The following is a 22,702-nucleotide window of genomic DNA, read 5'->3' as shown; positions in this document are numbered from 1 at the left end:
GAAATTGTGTAAGTTAAGTAGATCTTATTTTTACATTATACAGTAGATGCTATAATCCTAACAAAGTACTGGGAATCAAATTGCTATTATCAAAGGTATATCATACAATCAAAGATGGAGGAATGAACAGTAATGATTTAAAATAGTGAAAATTACTATTAAAAGGCCCCAATTTCCATTGACCATGCAGGGCATTTCAATAGATGATAAAGTATTTCAACATATTCCACTTAATATTCCACTTAATTCCACTCTTTGTGGATATAAATTTGACAATTACAATGTTAAATATTTGATTCTTTTCTTAGATATGAGCAGCATGTCAGGCATGGTTTAGATGGGTTGTTTCCTTTCCTAAGGCGGCCTGAATGTTTACTTTATTTCTCTTGAAAACACACTGAGTTCCTTCCCCCTACCAAAAACAGCTGTTGTGTTATCTCAAAATAATTTACCAGTGGGAATGTATGAATCCAAATTTCACTGAGCCCACTTCTGAAACCTTTAGGTTTCTTTTCCAGAACTATTTCCTAGATATCACAGTGATGGAAGAATTTTGCATGAATAGTTTTATTCCTCCAGGTTCTTTAATTGCAAGACCTTGAGGGTCATAGTATACATTTTTATCACCTAGATATCAGCTGCTCCTTGGGATCCAGAGCCTAATGGATCAAATTGCAGTCCATAGCCCCATGACCCTCTCCAAGTTCTACAGACTCCTGGAAGGATTTGGTTCTTATGGTTCTCATTCCTACTTCCGTGGAAACAGTTTAGATGATAGACTATTACCATCCCTGGCAAATTCTCCCCATCTATACAGTTTGGATCCAGGCATGAAATCTTCCTTTTTGTTGTGATTTTTACAAAATTTACTCACAAAAGCTGTGTGTGTGCGTGCGTGTGTGTGTGTGTGTGTGTGTGTGTGTCTGTAGCAGATTATACCAAAGTTTCAGGGAAGATTGAAAGGTATTTATATCTCAAAATAGAAATATGGGGCACCTGGGTGGCTCAGTCAGTTAAGCTCCTGACTTCGGCTCAGGTCAGGATCTCGTGGTCTGTGAGTTTGAGCCCCGTTTCAGGCTCCATACTGACAGCTCAGAGCCTGGAGCCTGCTTCAGATTCTCTGTCTCCCTCTCTCTCTGCCCCTCCCCTGCTCACACTCTGTCTGTCTCTCTCAAAAATAAATAAACATTTTTTTTAAATGTAAAAAGAAAGAAAAGAAATAATGAGCATATACTCCAGCCTCCTGCCATGTTGCCTGACCTATTTTGTTTGATTCTAGCCCCTCTCTGCTTTGCTGACTCACCACTTCCCACCTCCAAACCTGTTCATCCCCAGATAAAGTAGGGTTGGCCATTGTTGTTGCCATGGCTTCACCTGACCTTTGCTCTCAGTGATCACATTCTGTGTCCCTCTCCTCCTTGTTTCCAAGCTAACTTAGATATTTTCCTTAATATAGATGATTTTATTCAAGAATTATTCTCATATCCACCTTTAGCATAGTAACTTTGTCACCTTGCTATATTTTGAGTTGGATTCTCTTGCTCATCCTGCTTTTTCAATCTTTTTCTCTTCCCCTACCCCATTTCTTCCCCCTCCAGTCTCTCTTTCCCTTCACAAACACACATTGTAGCTCCTGGTCTCAAGCCCTTTTCCTCCAAAGGCATTCTGAGGGTTGCTCCTAAATAAAAATGGTAGCCTTCCTCTGCATTGTGATGTGTGTGTACAAGCTGGTGGTGATGGTCTGAGCCTTAGTGTTTCGTGGAGGGCTTTCTCCCTACCCACCCCCCAGGTGCTCTCCCTTAGTCCTGCACCAGCAGCCTGAGACCCTGATATTCCTTTGAAATTTGTGTTCTAGCCTCTCAGTAAGGCTTGTTTGGTGCTCTAACCTTTAAATTACTGGATAAAGGTAAAGAGAAGAGAGGTATGTAGATTTAAATAGCAAATTTCTCAAAAGAGCAAGAAAGGTGAAACAAAAAATTTTAAGTTCTTATAAGCTGCTGTTTTTTTACAAAAGATACCACAAAAACACCCTTTACCATTTGTTGTTTTTGCTGCTGCCTTATTTTTGTCTTTCCCTTTTTTACTGTACCTTTGAAAATATAGATTCTTCTCTGGTTCTTCTCAATGCTGTAATGTTCACAAATACTATGTCTGTTAAACACGGCGGGGGTAACTTCCTCTCGCCTGTGGCCGTTTTACTATTCCAGTCTTCATGCTTTTACTGTTGGACTCCTTTACCTGCCCTGTTCCTTTTCATCCTTTTCAGTCCAGGTTCCTGGATTAGGCAACCTGCCATCACATTCTTTGGGAATTCTCCTCTGAGTTGCGTCTCTGCTGGAGTCTTCTTTTGAAATGTTCTCTCAGCAGCTCCAGCAGCTATTGTTCTTAGCAAGTGAACACCAGTATTTTTTTGACTCTCTGCTCACTTCTGAATAGTTAACAGCTGCTGAAAAATAGAACACCATCCTTACCCTCCTGGGATTTAATAAGTAGGCACATTTTCAAAATTCTGTCTTTGTGAAGATTGAAAGAGAAATAGGGCATCAGAAGGCTGAAAGGAACTTGGGGAGATCAACTGGGCTGTTTTCTGTGACGCCCTCAAAGAAGAAGCTGGGTGAGATGAGAAGATGTGTGGAATTAGAAGAACACAAGTCTGTAAACAAAAGACAGGTTTAAATTCCTGCACTACCATTTCCTAGCTATGTGAACTTGGGCGAGTCACTTCCGTTCAGTTGGGTTTCTTCTTCTGTAGAAGGGAGAGAATATGACCTGCCTCCCTGGCATGGCAGATGTTAGCCAGTCAGGGACCTTTGTGCAGAATCTAAAACAGTATCCCTGCTGTGTGACCATAGGTAGCCCCAGGAGGATGGAGCTCCCATCCTGCTGAGGGAAACACAGCAGGATTTCACCCCACCCTTGCCCCCTTAGCTCCGCACCCTCTCGTGCCCTGCATATCCTAAAACCCTACACAAGCTCCAGAGGTCTGTCATCTTCCACCATTAGGAACAAGCCTGGGGAAGCACTGGGCAGGGGGACAGTAATGGGGTCTGCTGGTTGCTTGGCAGGGAGTTAGCACTGAAGAAGGTGTCCACCTTTTTACCTTCTAACTGGTCTTGCTTTCACAAATGGATTCTCCTGTGTTTTCATCACAACACTGACAATGCCTTATTAACATACCGGCTCAAATGTGTCCCTCTTGGGGAAGGTCCTCGGGGAAGCGCTCCCTTTCCCTGCTCAGCTCTGGCCCCCACCTACTGCTTACTACACAGACCGTTACAGCGTCCAGTGAGACCACTAATGGGAAAACATCCAGAACATGACCCCAAACTGAACTGCTTACTTGTCTCTCTTCTGTATTCCTTAAGGATAGTCTGGCATTCTAGGCTTCCTCCTATTTTCGATCCCAGGGTTTTCCAAGGTGGAGTGCTTGACCCCCCAGAAGTGCAAAAGATGCTCCACTGAAAAGTGAGATAAAAACAAAAACTTTTAGACAGGCATACCTCATTTTATTGCACTTCCCTTGATTGTCCTCTGCAAATACTGTGTTTTTCACAAATGGAAGATTTGTGGCAATCCTGTGTTGGGCAAGTCTGTTGGCGCCACTTTTCCAACATTTACTTTCTTTGGGTATCGGTGTCACATTGTAATTCGTGCAAGGTTTCAAACTTCTCCGTTATTATTATTTGCTGTGGCGATCTGTGATCAGTGATTATGACTTGCTGAAAGCTCAGATGATGGTTCGTATCTTTTTGACATAACACTTTCGCACTCTTCATAGACTATAGTATAGTGTAAATATGCACTGGGAAACCAAAAATGTCATTTGACTCACTGTGTTGCAGTATTTGCTTTATTGTGGTGGTCTGGAACTGAACCTGCAATATCTTCAAGGTATGCCTGTATTTATTTTAGGCTTAAAGGGAAGGGAATTAAGCTTTTCTAATATTTCACATATGAATTGACAGGACTTTATGGTTATAATTTTGAATAGAAATAAATATACCGGGTGGGCACACTCAAAATTTTTTCCCTGACCTGGGTAAGTGATAAAAATGTTCGAAGACCACCACTCCATTCCCACACCTCTGTAGCCACCAAATTCTGGTAAAATGCAGACCCATTTATTATTCTTCCCTGCTGCTTTTTTGGGTTTTTTTGGTATAATTTATTGTCAAATTGGCTTCCATACAACACCCACTGTTCATCCCAGCAGTGCCCTCCTCAATGCCCATCACCCATTTTCCCTCTTCCCTGCTTCTTTTGATTGACATAATATGTAATTGCTCCCTGCTTTATCTCCCAGGACATAACTTATAAATTTTTTTTAATGTTTATTTATTTTTCCGAGAGAGAGAGAGACAAAGCGTGAGCAGGGGAGGGACAGAGAGAGAGAGGGAGGCACAGAATCGGAAGCAGGCTCCAGGCACCTGGAACCTGATGTCAGCACAGAGCCTGATGCAGGGCTCCAACTCACAAACCGTGAGATCATGACCTGAGCCAGAGTTGGACGCTTAACCGATTGAGCCACCCAGGTGTTCCAGGACAGAACTTTTATAACTCTTGTAGAGAGACTTCCTCTCTCTCCCTAGCCTCATTCTTTCACTGTTACCTGCACAGGGTATTGAAGAAGTAACCTTTTTTTTCCCAAAACATAATTTGCATAAGGTAATTTGTTACTTACAATAAAGTCAGATTGGTATCTTTTTTGTTTAATTCTAGAAATTCAGTAAAATAAAATAAGAATGTGGGCTCTGGGTGCAGGTGGCCTGAGTGACTTAGCCTTTCTGTGCCTTTCTCCTCATCTGTGAAACAGGAATAATAAGAGTACCTGCCTCATCAGATTAAGGTGACAATGAAAAGAATTATTACCTGTGACATTCTTAGAATAGGGTCAGTTGCATATTAAACACAGCAGAAGTTTTCTGCTGTCACCCACTATAATCACCATCCATATCTTCATCCCTCGGAGAGCGATGGGCCACACCCAGACATACGGAACTCTGAACTGGAACTACCAGTGGCAGTTCTGGATTCACCCACTTTCTCAGCAAATACATACTGGTGTTCTCCTTTGTACTGGGCGCTCTGCGAAGTGCTGGATGCTCCACTCCATTGTCAGACCTCGTACTTCTCTCCGGTGGCCTGTATCTCCCATGCCATCAATGCGTGGTCACATCCCCATGCCACAGCAGCTCACTGGCAACGGATTCAGTTTCTGCTTCTATAATCCATAGAAAAGGCTTTGCTGTTTATGACCAAAATCACTAAGTATTTTGCTGTTGCAGAATCACTGAATGCTATGGTTTTCCAGCCATTTGACATCTTACAGTACAAATAGATCTTCCCTGCATTATTTTTTTTTTAATTTTATTTTTCAACGTTTTTTATTTATTTTGGGGACAGAGAGAGACAGAGCATGAATGGGGGAGGGGCAGAGAGAGAGGGAGACACAGAATCGGAAACAGGCTCCAGGCTCCGAGCCATCAGCCCAGAGCCTGACGCGGGGCTCGAACTCACGGACCGCAAGATCGTGACCTGGCTGAAGTCGGACGCTTAACCGACTGCGCCACCCAGGTGCCCCTTCCCTGCATTATTAATCCCACATGTTATTGCTGTCGATTCCTTGGGTGGTTATTCTCCCTCTACACCGTTTGCTTGTTGTTCAAAGAGTTCCACCTACATAGACTTCTTCGTAGGGACAATTCCTCCTGGTTGATTCAAAGAGTACGCTGCCTTACATTCCCTCCTATTCAGAAAGTATGCACTCACTATCTCTTACCCAAATTTCAATGTCTGGGGCTACTGGACATTTTTAGGGCTTACTATTTTTTTCGATGAATTGAAGTATTGGTACAGGAATAAAAGTTGTTGAGGTAATATTTTGTATAAAAAGCCAGCAAGTTTAAACCTAATTATTTTACTGTGGAACACTTCTGTATTGTTCCATATCTTTCTGCAGAGAGATGAAATGGCTTTCATAAAAGCTTAGTAAATTCCCATTGTAATAAGACCATTTGCACTCCTGTGCATGCAGTCCGGGATATGGGTAGAAAGTAAAGGGGAAATGATAAAGACAAATTCTTCCACGTTCCCTCCTTCCAATCCTTTTAATTCTCATACACAAGTTTATGTCATCTCAGAAGCCATCCGATTCAAGATTGAGCCTGATAAGGGGTGATTAGTTGGCTCAGTCAGGAGAACATGTGACTCCTCATGTTGGGGTCATGAGTTCAAGCCCCATGTTGGGCATAAATCGTACTTAAGAAAAGATTGAGTCTGATAAGGGCATGTACTTCCCAGTGATTGATCCTCCCAGGCTCCAGTGAGGGAAGAAATGCAAAATTTTAAAACACACGAATATTCTTTAGATACTTATTTTGTTGTGAGTTGTTCTGAGTCCTAGCAGAACCGCTGTGTTTTATGTCATGACTTACACATGCTGAACAAAGTCAGATATTTCAGTTTCCCACCATGTGGGCTGAGGATAAAATCCTGGTGCCGGAATCGAACGTTGTATTCTCCAGGCAAAGGAAATGGACATTTATTGGATGTTACTGCTGCCCTCTCCACACTAATGACATTATCAAAGCTCTTTGAATAATATAATTTGAAAATATTACTTCTGTGTTTCAGGTCATGCAAGACAAGATAATCTGCCTTCCAAAAAGGGTTCAGCCTTCTCAGAACCACTCTTCCATTTCAAATGTCTCTCAGGCAGTTGCCAGCACCACCCCACTGCCTCCCCCTAAACCATCTCCTACTAACCCTGCCACTGTGGAAATGAAAGGACTAAAGACAGATTTGGACCTTCAGCAGTACAGTTTCATAAACCAGATGTGTTATGAGCGAGCCCTCCACTGGTATGCCAAGTATTTCCCTTACCTTGTGCTCATCCATACCCTGGTCTTCATGCTCTGCAGCAACTTCTGGTTCAAATTCCCTGGCTCCAGCTCCAAAATAGAACATTTCATCTCGATCCTGGGTAAGTGTTTTGACTCTCCGTGGACCACCCGGGCTTTATCTGAAGTGTCTGGGGAGGATTCTGAAGAAAAGGACAACAGGAAGAACAACATGAGCAGGTCCAACACCATCCAGTCTGGTCCGGAAGGCAGCCTGGTCAACGCTCAGTCACTAAAGTCGATTCCCGAGAAGTTTGTGGTCGACAAGTCCACGGCGGGAGCACTGGATAAGAAGGAAGGTGAGCAGGCAAAGGCCTTATTTGAGAAGGTGAAGAAGTTCAGGCTGCATGTAGAAGAAGGTGATATCCTATATGCTATGTATGTTCGCCAGACTGTACTTAAGGTTATAAAGTTCCTGATCATCATTGCCTATAATAGCGCCCTGGTTTCCAAAGTTCAATTTACAGTGGACTGTAACGTTGACATTCAGGACATGACTGGATATAAAAACTTTTCTTGTAATCATACCATGGCCCATCTGTTCTCAAAACTGTCCTTTTGCTATCTGTGTTTTGTGAGTATCTATGGACTGACGTGCCTTTACACCTTATACTGGCTGTTCTATCGTTCTCTCCGGGAATACTCTTTCGAGTATGTCCGGCAGGAGACTGGAATCGATGATATTCCCGATGTGAAAAATGACTTTGCTTTTATGCTTCATATGATAGATCAGTATGACCCTCTGTATTCCAAGAGATTTGCGGTGTTCCTATCTGAAGTGAGCGAGAACAAATTAAAGCAGCTGAACTTAAATAACGAGTGGACTCCTGACAAACTGAGGCAGAAGCTCCAGACGAATGCCCATAACCGGCTAGAATTGCCTCTCATCATGCTCTCTGGCCTTCCAGACACGGTTTTTGAAATCACAGAGTTGCAGTCTTTAAAGCTTGAAATCATTAAGAACGTAATGATACCAGCCACCATCGCGCAGCTAGACAATCTCCAAGAGCTCTCGCTGCACCAGTGCTCAGTCAAAATCCACAGTGCAGCGCTCTCTTTTCTGAAGGAAAACCTCAAGGTCTTGAGCGTCAAGTTTGATGACATGAGAGAGCTGCCGCCCTGGATGTATGGGCTCCGGAATCTGGAAGAGCTCTACCTGGTTGGGTCTCTAAGTCACGATATTTCCAAAAATGTCACTCTTGAGTCTCTGCGGGATCTCAAAAGCCTTAAAATTCTCTCTATCAAAAGCAACGTTTCCAAAATCCCTCAGGCCGTGGTGGACGTGTCCAGCCATCTGCAGAAGATGTGCATACACAACGACGGCACCAAGCTGGTGATGCTCAACAATTTAAAGAAGATGACCAATCTGACGGAGCTAGAGCTGGTCCACTGCGACCTGGAGCGCATTCCCCATGCCGTGTTTAGTCTGCTCAGCCTCCAGGAATTGGACCTCAAAGAAAACAATCTGAAATCTATAGAAGAAATCGTTAGCTTCCAGCACTTGAGAAAGTTGACAGTGCTCAAACTGTGGCACAACAGCATCACCTACATCCCGGAGCATATCAAGAAACTCACCAGCCTGGAGCGCCTGGCCTTCAGTCACAACAAAATAGAGGTGCTCCCTTCCCACCTCTTCCTATGCAACAAAATCCGATACTTGGACTTATCCTACAATGACATTCGGTTTATCCCACCTGAAATCGGAGTTCTACAAAGTTTACAGTACTTTTCCATCACCTGTAACAAAGTGGAGAGCCTTCCGGATGAACTCTACTTTTGCAAGAAACTTAAAACTCTGAAGATTGGGAAAAACAGCCTATCTGTACTTTCCCCGAAAATTGGAAATTTGTTATTTCTTTCCTACTTAGACGTTAAAGGCAATCACTTTGAAATTCTCCCGCCTGAACTGGGCGACTGCCGGGCTCTGAAGCGAGCTGGGTTAGTTGTCGAAGATGCTCTGTTTGAAACTCTGCCTTCTGATGTCCGGGAACAAATGAAAGCAGAATAACTTATTTTTCTTTAGAGCTTGACTGACACATGCTTCTACCAAATACAGTATCAATAATTAGGTAGTCTTAATGCCTTTCCTATTTTATTTTATTTTTTTTCTCTTTCACACAAAACAAAATGTACACAGAGATTGAGCAAGGAGTATGTATTTTTTAATAAAAATTTAATTGTATTTTCTCAACATTAATATTTTAAAGTTTTATTTGTCCTGGAACCTAATATATCTATTATTGTTTTCTACTGACAGGAACAGGTGGTTCCATCTGTTTTTTGTTTTGTTTTTGTTTTTGTTTTTGTTTTGTTTGTTTGTTTTTTTCCTTTTTTTTCCATTCTTGTGAAAGGGAGGGAATTTTGAGTTGCATGCTTTTGGTATTTTTTAAATAGTCATTTTGCCAAGGTCATTTTTAGCTTGTTTACACCTGTACAGAGTCCTTGTTTTGTTTTCATTGTGTATGTACCAAGGAATTTCAGCTAGTTTATTGTAATACCAGCTGCCTTCTCCATTGGCCAAGTCCTTCATCCTACAGAAAATTTTTCTCTGGAGTGTAAATTCACATAAGTGCATTGTCACAGACGAGTGTTTTTAAAATTTCTCCTCCTCTCCAAAAGAACCCTAAATTATGTTATTTCATATACCTGACAGTGAAAGTTACCTTAGGCTAGGATTTTGTGAGTGAAGACAATAATCTTCCATGGTTCGCTTACTCGAATTGGTCATTTGTAATCTAACTGATCCGCGTTTTCAACGATGTTTCAAAAATATCATTTAAAAGCAAAACACAGAGGCCCTCCCCGCCCCTCACCTTTTAATCTTAATATTGCTATGTAGTACTGGTGAGCAACCTTAGAGAAGCTAGATTTATTTTAATTAAAATAGATAATTAAATTTAAAAATCAGAATCAGAAGCCTGGTTTTTAAGTAATTTAATAATCTCTGATATCTTGATATGTGGGTACATCAGATGGAAAAAAAAAAATCGCTGCAAAAGCACTCTGTTAAAGGGCTGGCGCACTGTAGTCAGGCACCCTGATTGCCCTGGGCGGTGTGGGGTGGTCATCTATTCAGATTCTGCCTGTTACACAAAATACCCATATATACAGAAATGGAGCTCCCTTAATCCTGCCCTTGCTGCAGATGCCAGTGATGCAAGCACAGGAACTTTCTGCTCTCTTTTGGCTTAAAATAAGCATCTCATCTAAAATGGTTCTTTTACTTTTGTTTTAAAGGGGCGAATAAATAGCTAAGCGGATGTCACTCAAATAATTTTTGCTTGATGGTCAGCAGAGCTTTTATTTATCTTTGTATTTAAACCAACATAGTATGCATCTTGGGCAAAATCCATCACTGATTCTTACTCTGTTAGAACAGGAAAATGAAAAGACTATTTGTGCCCTCAATCCAGGAACAGTATTACCAATCACGGGATTTTTGTTTTACGTAGTAAATTCATACGGACTGTTTCCGGAACTCTAGTCTGATCTAAGAAAGTTTTGTGACTTAACAGCGCAAGAAAATAGGAAGATGATTTGGGGGTTTCAGAACACTGCTTTTAGAATTTGCTCGTTGGTCCTGGTGATTTTGCTCAGTGCTGCTTCGAGTCGTATACAGAACATAACTACAGAAACTCCTCAACGGATACATGTACCTCAATCGTGTTTTAAATGTTATGAGATGTCATGGAGTGAAGGATTTGGGAAAGAGATGCTTTTCATTTGTTTAATAATGAAATCACATAGTCCACAGTGCTTTACTGTTTCTGCTCTGTGTTAAAGTGTTCAAATGGTGATTTTGTATAACTGATTTATTTCCCACTGGAACTGAAATGATATGTTTAAAATAGTAACATGGTTATATTTCTTGTATGATAAAATATTCAATTCCAGAATATGGTTAGGATCCTGATTATGAACAATGTGTTGTATTTAGAAACATAGCCCTATTTTGTTTTAAGCAAACAAAAGACCTGGAAGATTCTCCATGGCTGAGCATAACAAAAATACCCTGTTGAAAGGTAAGCTTAAATAACTACTGGTAAAACACTGGGTGCACTATATTTCTGGACAAAATTTATAGTTATTTTCTATGTCACCCTTCAAAAGGGATCTATTCAGGTTAAAAATCATATTTATGCTGAAGTGTTTATCTGGTGTTAATTCATAATCTCATATGGGTTCATAACTGAAGTAAGGCACTAATAAGTAGTTTTCTCACTTGTAATAATTTGTTCACAATTCCAAGAGACTTTGACCTGCTTTCTTAATGATGTCACAGGCTGACCCCAAACATAAATTCTAAATAACATCCAGTAAATCGGTATTGCTCTATGACTTTATGTTTTAACTAAGAAGGAAAATTCATAGATGTTTCTATTAGATTTTATAAAAATTCAAAAGTCTCAAATGTCATCTTGAGTCTCAATTTTCTGACTCTGGCCCTTCTTAATATTGTAACTTTTTGTTCACATTTATAAGCAAAAAGTATTCAATTACGTTTAGCCTTTAAATGGGAAACTCAGGTAAACGAACTGCTGACTTTTCTAAAGTCCTTTAATGGATCAACTCAGTGTAAAAGGGGTATTTACCTAATCCCTTTCTGTATTTTACAAGTGCTCTTGCTAACAAGGAACAAACTAGCTCTATTTCTCCAACCTCTATAGGATTCATGAGAAACTGCTTATGTAAATATAAAAGCACCATATGTAATCATAACTCCTATGGCTGCTTGACGCCCATGATGGGTATGCTTTTTGGTCAGTTTTAATGGTTAAGTATCGAACAGGTTATTTGTCTGGTGATGGTCTGGTTGAAACAGAGCATATAAGTATATCCCAATGGAACTCACACCTAAGGAGACCACACCTCAGAAACTAGTCATGTGTTAGGTTTTTGTTTTGTTTTGTTCTTAACACAACATTTTTAATATAAATGTTCTTGATACAGTGAAACCTGTTACTTACAATTGTAAATTTTTTCTTATCGTTCACGCACCTCTTCCCTGCTGTTACATTTCCTATGTAGCTACCGTAAAGAGTTCGAACAATTCACATGGCATCCTGTTCAGCAGGCACTGCGTTTTCGGAAAGCCTTGGAAAATATGCCTGCTATGAGTATTTTGTTCATTCAGAGGTTCCACTTTATTTGCCTCTCAAGCCGTCTTCATGAAAGAGCATCTTAAACCTCCTGGATTCTTTCTTGGGCTACTTGGTATGAGGAAAGCCCAAGTTCTTGCAATATGCTATCTTATGATTTCTGATATTAAGAAAGAGAAGACAAATTCTTTACATCCCCTCTTACCATTTCCCCCAAGAAGAGTTTTGCTGTTGTTTATTTTTCTAATTCTTTTTTTTAAAAGTCCATTTATAAGTAGTTTATTTTACTTTCTAATTTCATGCCAAATACCTGATCCATAGTAATGATGTATTTACTTAAACAGTGAACATTCATGATCCATCTTTATGAAAATGGTCAGCAGTACTTAGTAGTGAATACATAAGATACATTTTAATATAATTTCAACTCGTGTTCTATTAATTCTGAAAAGTGACCATGCTGGTCAAGCAGTTCACATTTTTGGTAGGATCTCAATAATTCACAGTAGGGTCCAATAGCAGCCTTAAGTTAGTAAAACAAAGGAACAAAACAGAGCAGTGAGCAGTGAGGGGAATGCCTCGAGAGTCCGTAAGGTATTCTCATCTTTTCTTGTCTATTCAGACACGTTGTAGGAAAATTTGGACAGTCTCAGCCAGACCTGCCATTGATTTTTCAGATTTAGGCCTCAGTGACATGCTTCTAATACAATTTCATACTAGCTTTCAAACTAGGTGTCCACTCTTACTCCATTCTCCCAGAGCCACACACTGACAAAAGTTAACATCCTGAAGTTCATTCTGGGGAAAGGAAAGAGTGTCCTCCCGCCCCCAAGGAATTTTTTTTTTTTTTTTTAATCAGAAGACCTTGAAAAAGGGTACTTTGAAGAGCTTAATTTGTTGGCCGTGTTAAGTAACAGTTCCTCTGCATGGTTTTTAACGTGGTATAAATTGGCTTTCTGCCGAATACTAGTCTCTCTCCCACCTGATCCTGCCTCTTCAATGAATATCTTTACTGGGGTTGAAACTCATAATGCCTTATGTGCTCACTCAGTTGTTGTTTGTTTGTTTGTTCTTCCTACGACTTGTTTTCTCTCACTGTCTCTATGTGTTCAGATTGTGTCAAATGCTGGTAAACCTCTAAGATTGTCAAGGAAATGCTTGAAAGTTGATTTGTCACAGTGCAAATTCACGATAAAATGTCTTAGTGTTATTTGGCTATGTAGTACATAGGAACGGAAAATAAATAAAGACATTTTTGTAATTTAAAATTGAGATTTGTCCCTTAATCGACTGTAGAAATCATATTTATCTTTTGCATTTCTCTGGTGTTTTGCATGTTGTGTTGCCAAGGCTCTCTGTACTCTGCAGGAAGTAGGCTGCCTGGATCCTTCCACTGCGTGTCCAGCCTGTTTCTGCAATTGTGACTAATTATTTCCTTCCTTAATTCACTGCACTGCATCTACCTAAGGTGCCCCTGGAGTTTCATTTGGGCAATTAGCACATTAATATGTAATCTGGGGTGCAATTTCTGTGCATTTGCCAGATCAGATTGTACAATTGCTGTCCAGCCCAGCTTTCAGTAAATACTTTTATGGTCATGATCGTGGTTACTTAAAGGAATCAGAATGGTTCTCGGTTAGGATGCCTCCCCTTGTTAACCACGTACACACCAGGCTTATGGAAGCCCTTTTTAGGAAAAGTGAATACACCACTTATACATAAAAAAACCGTGATTGGTAACTTTTGAAGCTAATTTGTCACTTAACGTATTTTTCTATAGTCATCTATGACTCGTTATTTTACTGATGATCAACTGATAGTCCTTTGGAGAAAGACTATTGAGACTAGGAAGGATTCTGAGTTGGGGAGAGGCCCTGTGAATGTGGGCATCAGATTGTGTGTGAGCTCGAGAAATTTTGGACACAAGAGCAGAGAAATACAATAGAATAGATACAGCTGGTGATTTCAGTGCAATTTGTACATACGAAAAAGACTATCCACTGGTACCTTCTAATGTCCCATCTTCTGGTCCTTTCATTTATACAGAATAGTGAGATAAACACTGGAATTAAATAAATTCATTCACTGTTGGTCAGGCTAGTAAGATATAAGCATATTTGTTTGGGTGCAGAAGTATGTAAGAGGAAAGTCACTGAAGGCAATTTTTGACTCAGTGGGGGTACTTACATGGCCATAGGCCTCCATATTTCTAAATCTAAGTTTGAATGTTATCCTAAATATCCAAGTAGTAAAAAAAGTGAAAGGCTGAATTATTTTTGTGTGTAAATCTTTGAATGCAGGCTATACTTTACATTTCATATTTGAACAAAGCAACATACAACCACATATAAGACTGGGCCCACAATAGATGACAGTTTTTTCAAAGTTAAAATATTTTGCATAAAAGACACAGCCTGAAGCAAAGGTAATATTACCAAATGTAAACCAAATTGCCCATTCTGATTATTTTGATTTAGGGATTCCTGTTTGAAAGTTTGGGAACAAGTAGAAAATGGGCTCTCTCTTTAATTTTTTAATCTTTCAAGGAATTTATTTTATTTCAACTCAAGCTACATCTAGACATCACCATTAAAAACAAAGTGTCTTAGTAGCAGTTATCAGGTAATAATAGATCTTGGGAAAAGCGACACAAAAGGGGTAGCATGTAAATTTTATGTTTTATATCTCCTCCATAGTCTATGAAAAAAATAAGAAACTTCTAGCAGTGATTTTGCTATAAAAAAATTTTTTTTGTAACGTTTCTTCAATCTTCATTGCACAGGTTCTTGGGATTCCTTTCTGATTTCGTATGGTCTTTGCGGAGTAATTTTGTTAAATCATACTCTAGGGGGCGCCTGGGTGGCTCAGTCGGTTAATTGTCCAACTCTTGGTTTCAGCTCAGGTAACGACCTCATGGTTTATGAGTTCAAGCCTCCTGTGGAGCTCCATGCTGACAGCGCAGAGCCTGCTTTGGAATCTCTCTCTCCCTCTCTCTCTGCGCCTCCCGTGTTTGCTCTCTCTCTCTCTCTCTCTCAAAATAAATAAACATTTTTAAAAAATCATACTCTAACATTTGGACAGGGCTATTAACTGACAGCCTTGGGGCTGTGAAGGGACATCATCCCTGTCCAAACTGGTTCTGGGACGCACACTTTCCTTAGGGCTGCCATAACAAACTACCACACACAGGTGGCTTCCACAGACAAATATATTGCCTTACAGTTCTAGATCAAGATGTTAGCCGGGTTGGTGGCTGCTAAGGGCTGTAAGGGAAAATCTGCTCCACGCCTCTCTCCTGTCTCTTGGTGGTGTGTTGGCAATCTTTGGCAATCCTTGACTTGTAGATGGATCCCTGAATGTCTGCCTTCATCTTCATTTCGCGTCCTCCCTGTGTGTGTCTACCTCTGTGTTCAAACTTCCCCTTCTTATAAGGATTCCATCATACTGATTAGGGCCCATCCTAATAATTTCGTCTTGATAATCTGCAAAGACCCTATTTCCAAATGCTTAGGACTTTATCATTCTGAGGATGTTGAAGAGCAAGAATTCCTGTTCTCTTCCAGGTCCCTGGCCTAAGAATCAAATTGATACGAGAAAAAAAATTTTTAGAAGAAAAAAAAATGTTGATAGCGTATGTATAGGGAATACACAGACTGGAAACTCCAAAGACAGTCAGGAAAAATGAGATCTGTATGTCATCATGAACTAAGGAGAAGAGGATAGAGGTCTGGGACTTTGAAGGGAAGGAATGCCATTCACAGGGCAATAAGACAAGCAGATGTTTAGTAATTAGATGTTTGCTCTGCCATATAGATAGGTCACTCAGATAAAATTTATCTGTTAATAACCCTTACTCTGGGAAAGACCGCAATTTATATTCTTCTATTTAGTTAAAGGAGGGGCAAAAATTTTCTCTTGAGCCTGCAGGGTCTCAACTCCCTTCAACTGAAAATAATCTTCATGCCAAAATGGCCCATCTTGGGACAGCCTGTCCTTGGCCACTGCAGGGGACACCATTCAATCCATTACTCTAGACAAGATACTTCACTTTCTTGATAAAGCTATTATATTCCAGCTTTATTAGAAACAGAGAATTTGGAGCCCTTAAAGATTGGTTACTTAAGAGGTTTTCAAATAGTGTTCCAAGAAACTCTATGCTCCAACAAAGTATCTCAGGAGGATTCGGGGACTAGTTAGAGCTCCTGGTTTCATACGTGTTCCAATTACTATTGCCCTGTAACAAGCCATCCCAAAACTTGGTAGGTTAAAACAACTCTTTCATGGTACTCCCAGATTCCATGGGTATGGAATTTGGAGGGCATAGCAAAAACATATCAAACATAGCAGAGCATATCTCTGCTCCACAGTGTCTGGAATCTCATTTGGGAAGACTCAATGGCTGGGAGCTAGAATCATCTGGAGTCATCTTCACTCCTACCTCTGGCATTTGCTTCTGGCTGTTGGCTATAACCTCAGCTGGTCCTCTCCACATAGCCTGAGCCTTCACACAGCTTGTCAGCTTCAAGGGAGTCAGAGGCACTATGTGATACCCTAGGGCTCCGAAGAGACTATTCTAGTAGGCAGAAAGGATGCTGTATCACCTTACTCTTGTGACATCACTACTGCCATATTCTATTGGTTGAGACAGTTGTAAATCTGCCCAGTTTAGGAGTAGGGGAGAGGGACTACACACCCCACCTTTCAATAAGAGGTGTGTCAGGATTGTAAGAATACGTGGAACAAAAAATATTGTTGTGGCATCTGTGAAGATCACAATCTGTGACACTATCCACACCAGTCTCTTCAACCATTAAGCACCACGTCTCGCTGACACTCTAACGTTCACTAGCAACTGTATATAATAAATACAGGATCCACAGAAGCCAAATAACACTGATAAATTTGACACAATCCTTTAGCAGATCCAATGATTATTAAAGAAAACCCTAAAACTGAGCCAGCTAATATTTCCTTCACCCCTTTCCTCTGTTTCTTCTTTTTTTGGACAAGCTGGGAGAGCCTGGCAGAGTTTGTTATGAATTTACTGCAAGGAAGTCATCATTTCATTTTATGGAATTGCATCTTAAGAAATCATCATCAACTTTTGGGGCACCTGGCTGCCTCTGTCGGTAGAGTATGCGACTCTTGATCTTGGGGTCCTGAGTTTGAGCCCCACGTTGTGAGTAGAGTTCACAAAAATAAATAAATTGCACAGCTCTTAAAAATATTCTTTTTAATCGTCGACTTTTTGACGATTAAAGCAAGGTGCTTTCACAAAACTTTCCTGACTATCCTAGGTCTCTCCCAATGTCAGCCAAAATTTCGTATGGTGCTGGGAGATGCACGTGTACACGCACACACCCCTGGTCTGTGACTTAAAGCAATCGGAGGAAAAGTCTCATCAGAGTCCGTGTGGAAAAGTGGAGAGACCTGGGGCGACCCGCTAGCCACGTCCCTCTCTGCCGCCCCAGCCCAGCTCCCTGCCCTCCCCTCCCGACCCACCCGCCCAGAGAGCCGCCCACCCCTTGCTTCGCAACAGCCTTGTCTTGTTACCTCGCATCCTTTCAGCTCAGGAGGGACGTTTTGGGTTGGGGAAAGTTTTCTAGGAAACAATTACTCACGAGCAAAGGGACCAGAAAAGTCCCAGAGATGTGCTCCAGCAGACAGTGTAAACTAATGACTCGCAGCTGGGCATCCTGCCCCGTCGGGCCGATGTGAACCGAGGGTGTGGAAGGCTGCCTCGGGTCGGTGCCCTCCCTCCAGCCTACTCATCGTCAAACCACGCACCGCGGGCTCCCCTCGCTCGTGTTCGCTCTCGTAAAATCCACCAGCGTGCTCAGTTCATCCGGAAAGAATAACTCTTCAATGGCATGCCTTCCTTCCGTCATAAGCTTGTACCGCGGAGGTCAGCTGCAGTCGGAATGGGTCTTAAGACTTGGGTGAAATTGGTTATACCCTCCACTCCACGCCCTTTGCAGCCCCTTGCCCTCCCCCAAAACCTTGACAAATTTCCGGTATGTTTATGGTTTCAGGCCACCGGCTCTGAGCCTCTGTTTCTGTGGAATGTCTTGCGCGCATCACCTCACCGTTCCAAGTGTTGGATCCCCCTTCCAGACCTGAAAGAGGAGTCGGCCCTGGTCCTTGACTTCCCCCAACACATACACCAGGGGTGGGTGCGTTTTGGAGACTCTAGTGGAGGTTTGGGGGGAGAGCAGAGCATTCAGGAGAGCCATGCAAGCCACTTTCCAGCCTCATAGTTGTAAAAGCCCTCAGCCTGTCCACGGAATTCTTCGACCACCCCCACCCCTCCCCCGCTCTTCTCTGCCCCACCCCCAAGCTCAAAGTCCTCGTCCAGAGCTGGGCAGTTTAACTTTCTCTATTCTTCCGCCGCCTTCCTCTATCCACCTCCTCCCTCATCTCTTCCACCCTGGCAGCTTGTCCAAGATTTTCTCAGCACAATTCCGTTAAAAGGAATGCTGGTGTCTGCTGTTAAATTCTTTCATCAGCCAGTTTGCTACAAGCCCTTGCTCTGGGCTGCACCTGACTATGCCTCCTGTCTTCTTCAACATTACCTGGCCTTTCTCCAACCCTCTGAATGTGCCAAATCTCCAAGTTTCATCCTCAGCCCTTTGTCCCCCTTGGTCCTCCCAGGAACCCTTAGTGACCTCATGACTTTCAGGGCGACGTCGGCTGCCTTCCTATAGCAGCTCCCAGATCTGTGCCCCTGGTTACCACTGCTCTCTGCATCCCACTTCAGCAGCCTTCTGGGCATTTCCTCCTGTCCTGTCATCTCAGGTTGCATGTATATGAGAACAGCAACCTTATCTAAGCACAACTATTGGCAACAGCCTCCACAGGGTGCTGTCCCTCCATCCTTGCTTTCTCCTCTTCTCCATTGCTGGACTGGTTTTCCAGAATGTAATTCTGATCTTACTGCTTCCTCTGCTCAAAACCTTCTGCTGTCTTCTTAATACAGTCTGTAGACCTTAGCCTGTGTTTCAAGGTTTACCATAATCTAGGTCTGACCTACGTTTCCAACACAAGCCCCGGAATCCAGCATGAATTCAAATCCTGTCTGTCCATTTACCTGATGCATAACCTTGGGACAGTGAATATAAACTCTTTGGTCTCTGTGTATGTTTAAAACATGCATATTTGGCCCCTCTCATGAAATACTAAAATGTTATGTATCCCAATGCTGATAATACCTCAAATTCTGTCCTTGCTAAATTGTAAATCTATTTTCACAGTTCATCACCAGTCCTGGTCTCAATCAAGGTAAAGACAATCTGTGCTTGGAGCGCCTGGCTGGTTCAGTAGGTAGAGCATGAGACTTTTGATCTCAGGGTGGTGAGTTCCAGCCCCACATGGGGTGTAGAGATTACTTAAAAATGAAAACAATCTTAAAAAAAAAAGAAAAGAAAAGATGGGGCACCTGGGTGGCTCGGTTGGTTAAGTGACTGACTTCGGCTCATGTCATGATCTCACTGCTTGTGGGTTCGAGCCCCGCGTCAGGCTCTGTGCTGACAGCTTGGAGCCTGGAGCCTGCTTCAGATTCTGTGTCCCTCTCTCTCTGCCCCTCTCCCACTCGTGCTCTCTCTCTCTCTCTCTCATAAGTAAATAAACATAAAAAAAATAAATAAAAGACAATCTGTGCTCTTGAAATTCTACCAGTATCCTCAGCCATAAGTCATAGCTATTTGCAGGGCCTCTATGATATGACCTAAGGTTTAATAGCAAGAGAATACAATGAGGTGACTATGTAATCATATGTATAGTCAGCCAACTGGATGGTTAGCTATATCCTGCAGCAGTTACTGGACTGTGAGGAGACATGGATGGAGTTAGGGAGCAATGACTTATTCCCTTTTCTCCAGGAGTTCAAATGCTGACAGGTAGTTGGAAATACAGGGGGTAAGGGCTAGAGCCAAAAGTCTTGCTGCCTTGTAGCATCCGAATTCAAACCAGAATTGACCTCTCACCTGTGTCACTGTCCGGATGTGTATATTGGAGAAAATCACTTAGCTCCTTGAGTCACAGTCTCCTCCTCTGTAAAATGGGCAGCAGGTAGGGGGGTACCCCCCTTAAGCGCTGTTATGATGCTTAGGGTGTGATGCATACAATGTGCCCAGCTCAGTGCTTGCACTCAGGAGTTTTGCCAGTATCATGATGACTGTGGACTGAGCTCTGGGGAATGTAAGAAATACCATACAGTATTGTACATTTTCCAAAAGCCAACTCGTATTTGGACGCGCTAGGCATTGTCTTGGAGGCAGTAAGCTTGTAGCTTTGGCCTCAAGGAGCCGGTGCATCCCAGGAGAGTCACAGGTGAGCAGTGCCAGTGGGCCGCGTGACGAGTGGTGTAGCAAGTGTGAAAGTGCAGTACTCTGGAAACACACGCTCTTTTTCCACTAACCACATTTACCGAGCCCACTGCAGGTAGCAGACACTCTTCTAGGTGCTGAGGGATCAAAAATGAAGATGATCCCTGCTTTGAAGCACTTTCTAATCCAATAGGAAAAGACAACCAAGTATTCAATAGCAATAATGTGTCACAAGAGCTCATGCTACACGTGAGGGCAAGGGTGCAGTCACATTCACCTGGTGACTGGAAAGCTTTCTGGGAGTGAACCTGAGCTGAGTCTTGACGCATGTGACCCCCCAAGCAAAAATGAGAAGACTGTGGGGAAAGAGCTTTTTGCGAGGGCACAGAAACCTGCAAGACCACCCAATGTCATTGGAGGGCTTAGGGCCAGGGAAGAATCATGAATCATGGCACTGATGAAAGGTGAAGATAAAGAGACATGGTGGAGCCACTGGCATGCGCCCTGCCCGTGTCACCCAAGCCCGGGAGCTCTTGGGCTTATCCTTCGGGCAATGGGAAAGGGCAAAGAATTTCAACCCATCCTCCTTTACGTTCAAAGCCCGGATAATCCTACCACATCTATCTGAGAATTTCCTCCCTGTTTTCAAATCCTTGTAAAAAGAAAACACTACCATCTGGTCTTGCAGAAAACCAAAAGCTGCAAGGAGAAGCCAAGCATCGGCAGACTGACAATGCCCAGAGCAAACTTGGCTGTGCATAATGAGACTCACGAACAATGTGTTGCTTGAACTTGTCCTTGGCATTAGGACACCTCAGGGAAACCACCCAGAGGACTCATTCTCTGTCCCTGCCTCTTCCTCTTCTTTCACACCCTAGTTTCTTCCTTTGCTTTGCTGCCATTTTTTTTTAATAGCCCAGCTAATTGCAGGAAATTTGCCCTGTTGAGAGTTTGGAAAGTCATAAAGGAAACCACTCAATTCAATTGAACTCTGAGTGTAATTCTCACGACATAACTCGCCTCCTTCCTCTGCCCCTGCCCCTTAGGTTTTGGTCATTTGGAGGTACCATTGGTTGATCTCAGGGCACACGAGGATGTACACACTTTGTATCTGCCACCCTCTCTGAAGCCCACTCCTGGGCGAGCCCAGGCTGCCTGCTTGAGTCATGTGGGCTGGATGGTCCAGACCAGGAGAAGTGGAAGAGGACGTGGCTCGGCTTAGCCAAGTGTCCCCGTCTGACCTCTTGCTCTTTTTCTGTCCCCAGAGGAAAGGTGGAGCTTTCCTGCCCACAGAACTTAATTTCCTTTTCCCGTTCTTTGCAACATTGCATTCCTGTCCTACCTCCTGGGGAGAATGGGACTTGGTGTATCCTGCGGACAACACTCAATAGAATCCTTTTTTTCTCAAAACTGAGGCCTTTGATGGGCCTTCAGGGAAAACTACAGGTTGAAAAGCTAGAGGTCGTCCCCCCTCCTCTGCTGGTACCATTTCTTAGTGTATTTCTCACTCCCTTGCCTCCCCCCAGGGTGAGGCTTAGAATCTGGCTGGACCCCAGTGAGCCTGCCACAGTGGGAGCATCTCTGGTCACCTGCCTTCTCCCCAACCAGAGCCTGGGAGCCCCTCCCGCCTCCAGTCGCTTTCAGACACAGAGGAAGCATGGCACCTCTGAGCATCACATCGTGCTGGCAGCGGCTGTCCAGAGGGACCAGGTGATTCAACCTGGAAGTGGGGGGAGTTCATGCCCCGTGGGGTTTACTTGAACCAAAGACAGAAAGGAGACCCCAGGGCGCTAGCAATATATTCTGCTCCCTTCGTTCCTCCTATGGATCATCCCTATGCTCAGCTGTTTGGTATGCCCTGCTAGAGCATCCCATGCTAGCGAGGGACTGGCTGTGTTGTATCATGGAGCTGTGACCAACCCATTAACCAGTATTCACTTTCCTCTTTCCCGGCCTTGATTGTCCTTTTCTCTCATTTTTGTAACCCTGCCATTGCACCTCCCAAAGAAGCATGAGCAGGTAAGTTTTGCCTCAGTCTGTTTTCTAGGGAACCCACTACCAGTGGCTCACTGACCTCAAAATAACACTCTGGACCCATTAATTTGGTTGCTTTACTCCTAGGTCATCCTGGGCAGGTTTATATTCACCTCTGCCCATCATACTTTAAAACCCCAAAGGAAGGGCATTCTTTATTTCTGCACTGGAGAAATTCAGATCTACAGATCTCTAGAAAACATTTAGTCAGAAGGAGAACCATCCATCACAGCACTATTAACAAGGGGGGTTGGGGGGAGACAGAAATAATCCAAGCTTCCAAAAAACAGAGTGATTTTTTTGAAATGGTACCTTTATAGAATAAAACACTAGATAGACATTAAAA

At 42.6% G+C, this 22,702-nt stretch overlaps 1 protein-coding gene and 1 long non-coding RNA gene across 4 annotated transcripts in view; one reads left to right on the top strand and one right to left on the bottom strand.

The window, feature by feature from the left end:
* The window catches only part of LRRC8C (leucine rich repeat containing 8 VRAC subunit C), an 80,903-nt gene extending 67,748 nt beyond the window's left edge, over nucleotides 1–13,155 (top strand). Inside the window, exon 3 of the mRNA XM_049616812.1 lies at nucleotides 6,634–13,155. Coding sequence (XP_049472769.1) covers nucleotides 6,634–8,907 — 2,274 coding nt within the window. The 3' untranslated portion in view covers nucleotides 8,908–13,155. The remainder of the gene's footprint in view (nucleotides 1–6,633) is intronic.
* On the bottom strand, nucleotides 1,873–16,791 carry LOC125912419 (uncharacterized). 3 transcript variants are annotated; one of them, XR_007454725.1, is made up of 4 exons: nucleotides 16,437–16,791; nucleotides 5,060–5,221; nucleotides 3,341–3,458; nucleotides 1,873–2,446 (listed from the first exon to the last, which is right to left on the bottom strand). It is a non-coding gene; the product is annotated as an uncharacterized LOC125912419 (long non-coding RNA). The 3 variants fall into 3 exon arrangements; XR_007454724.1 differs by lacking the exon at nucleotides 16,437–16,791 and adding an exon at nucleotides 6,883–6,969; XR_007454726.1 differs by lacking the exon at nucleotides 16,437–16,791 and adding an exon at nucleotides 6,883–6,969 and having other exon boundaries at nucleotides 1,873–2,443.
* Between the last annotated feature and the right edge of the window lie 5,911 nt (nucleotides 16,792–22,702).

Source organism: Panthera uncia (genome assembly GCF_023721935.1).
Source record: "Panthera uncia isolate 11264 chromosome C1 unlocalized genomic scaffold, Puncia_PCG_1.0 HiC_scaffold_4, whole genome shotgun sequence".
NCBI classification, from domain to species: domain Eukaryota; kingdom Metazoa; phylum Chordata; class Mammalia; order Carnivora; family Felidae; genus Panthera; species Panthera uncia.
Note: the sequence above shows the minus strand (reverse complement) of the source record. Positions and strands in the feature narration are given on the sequence as shown.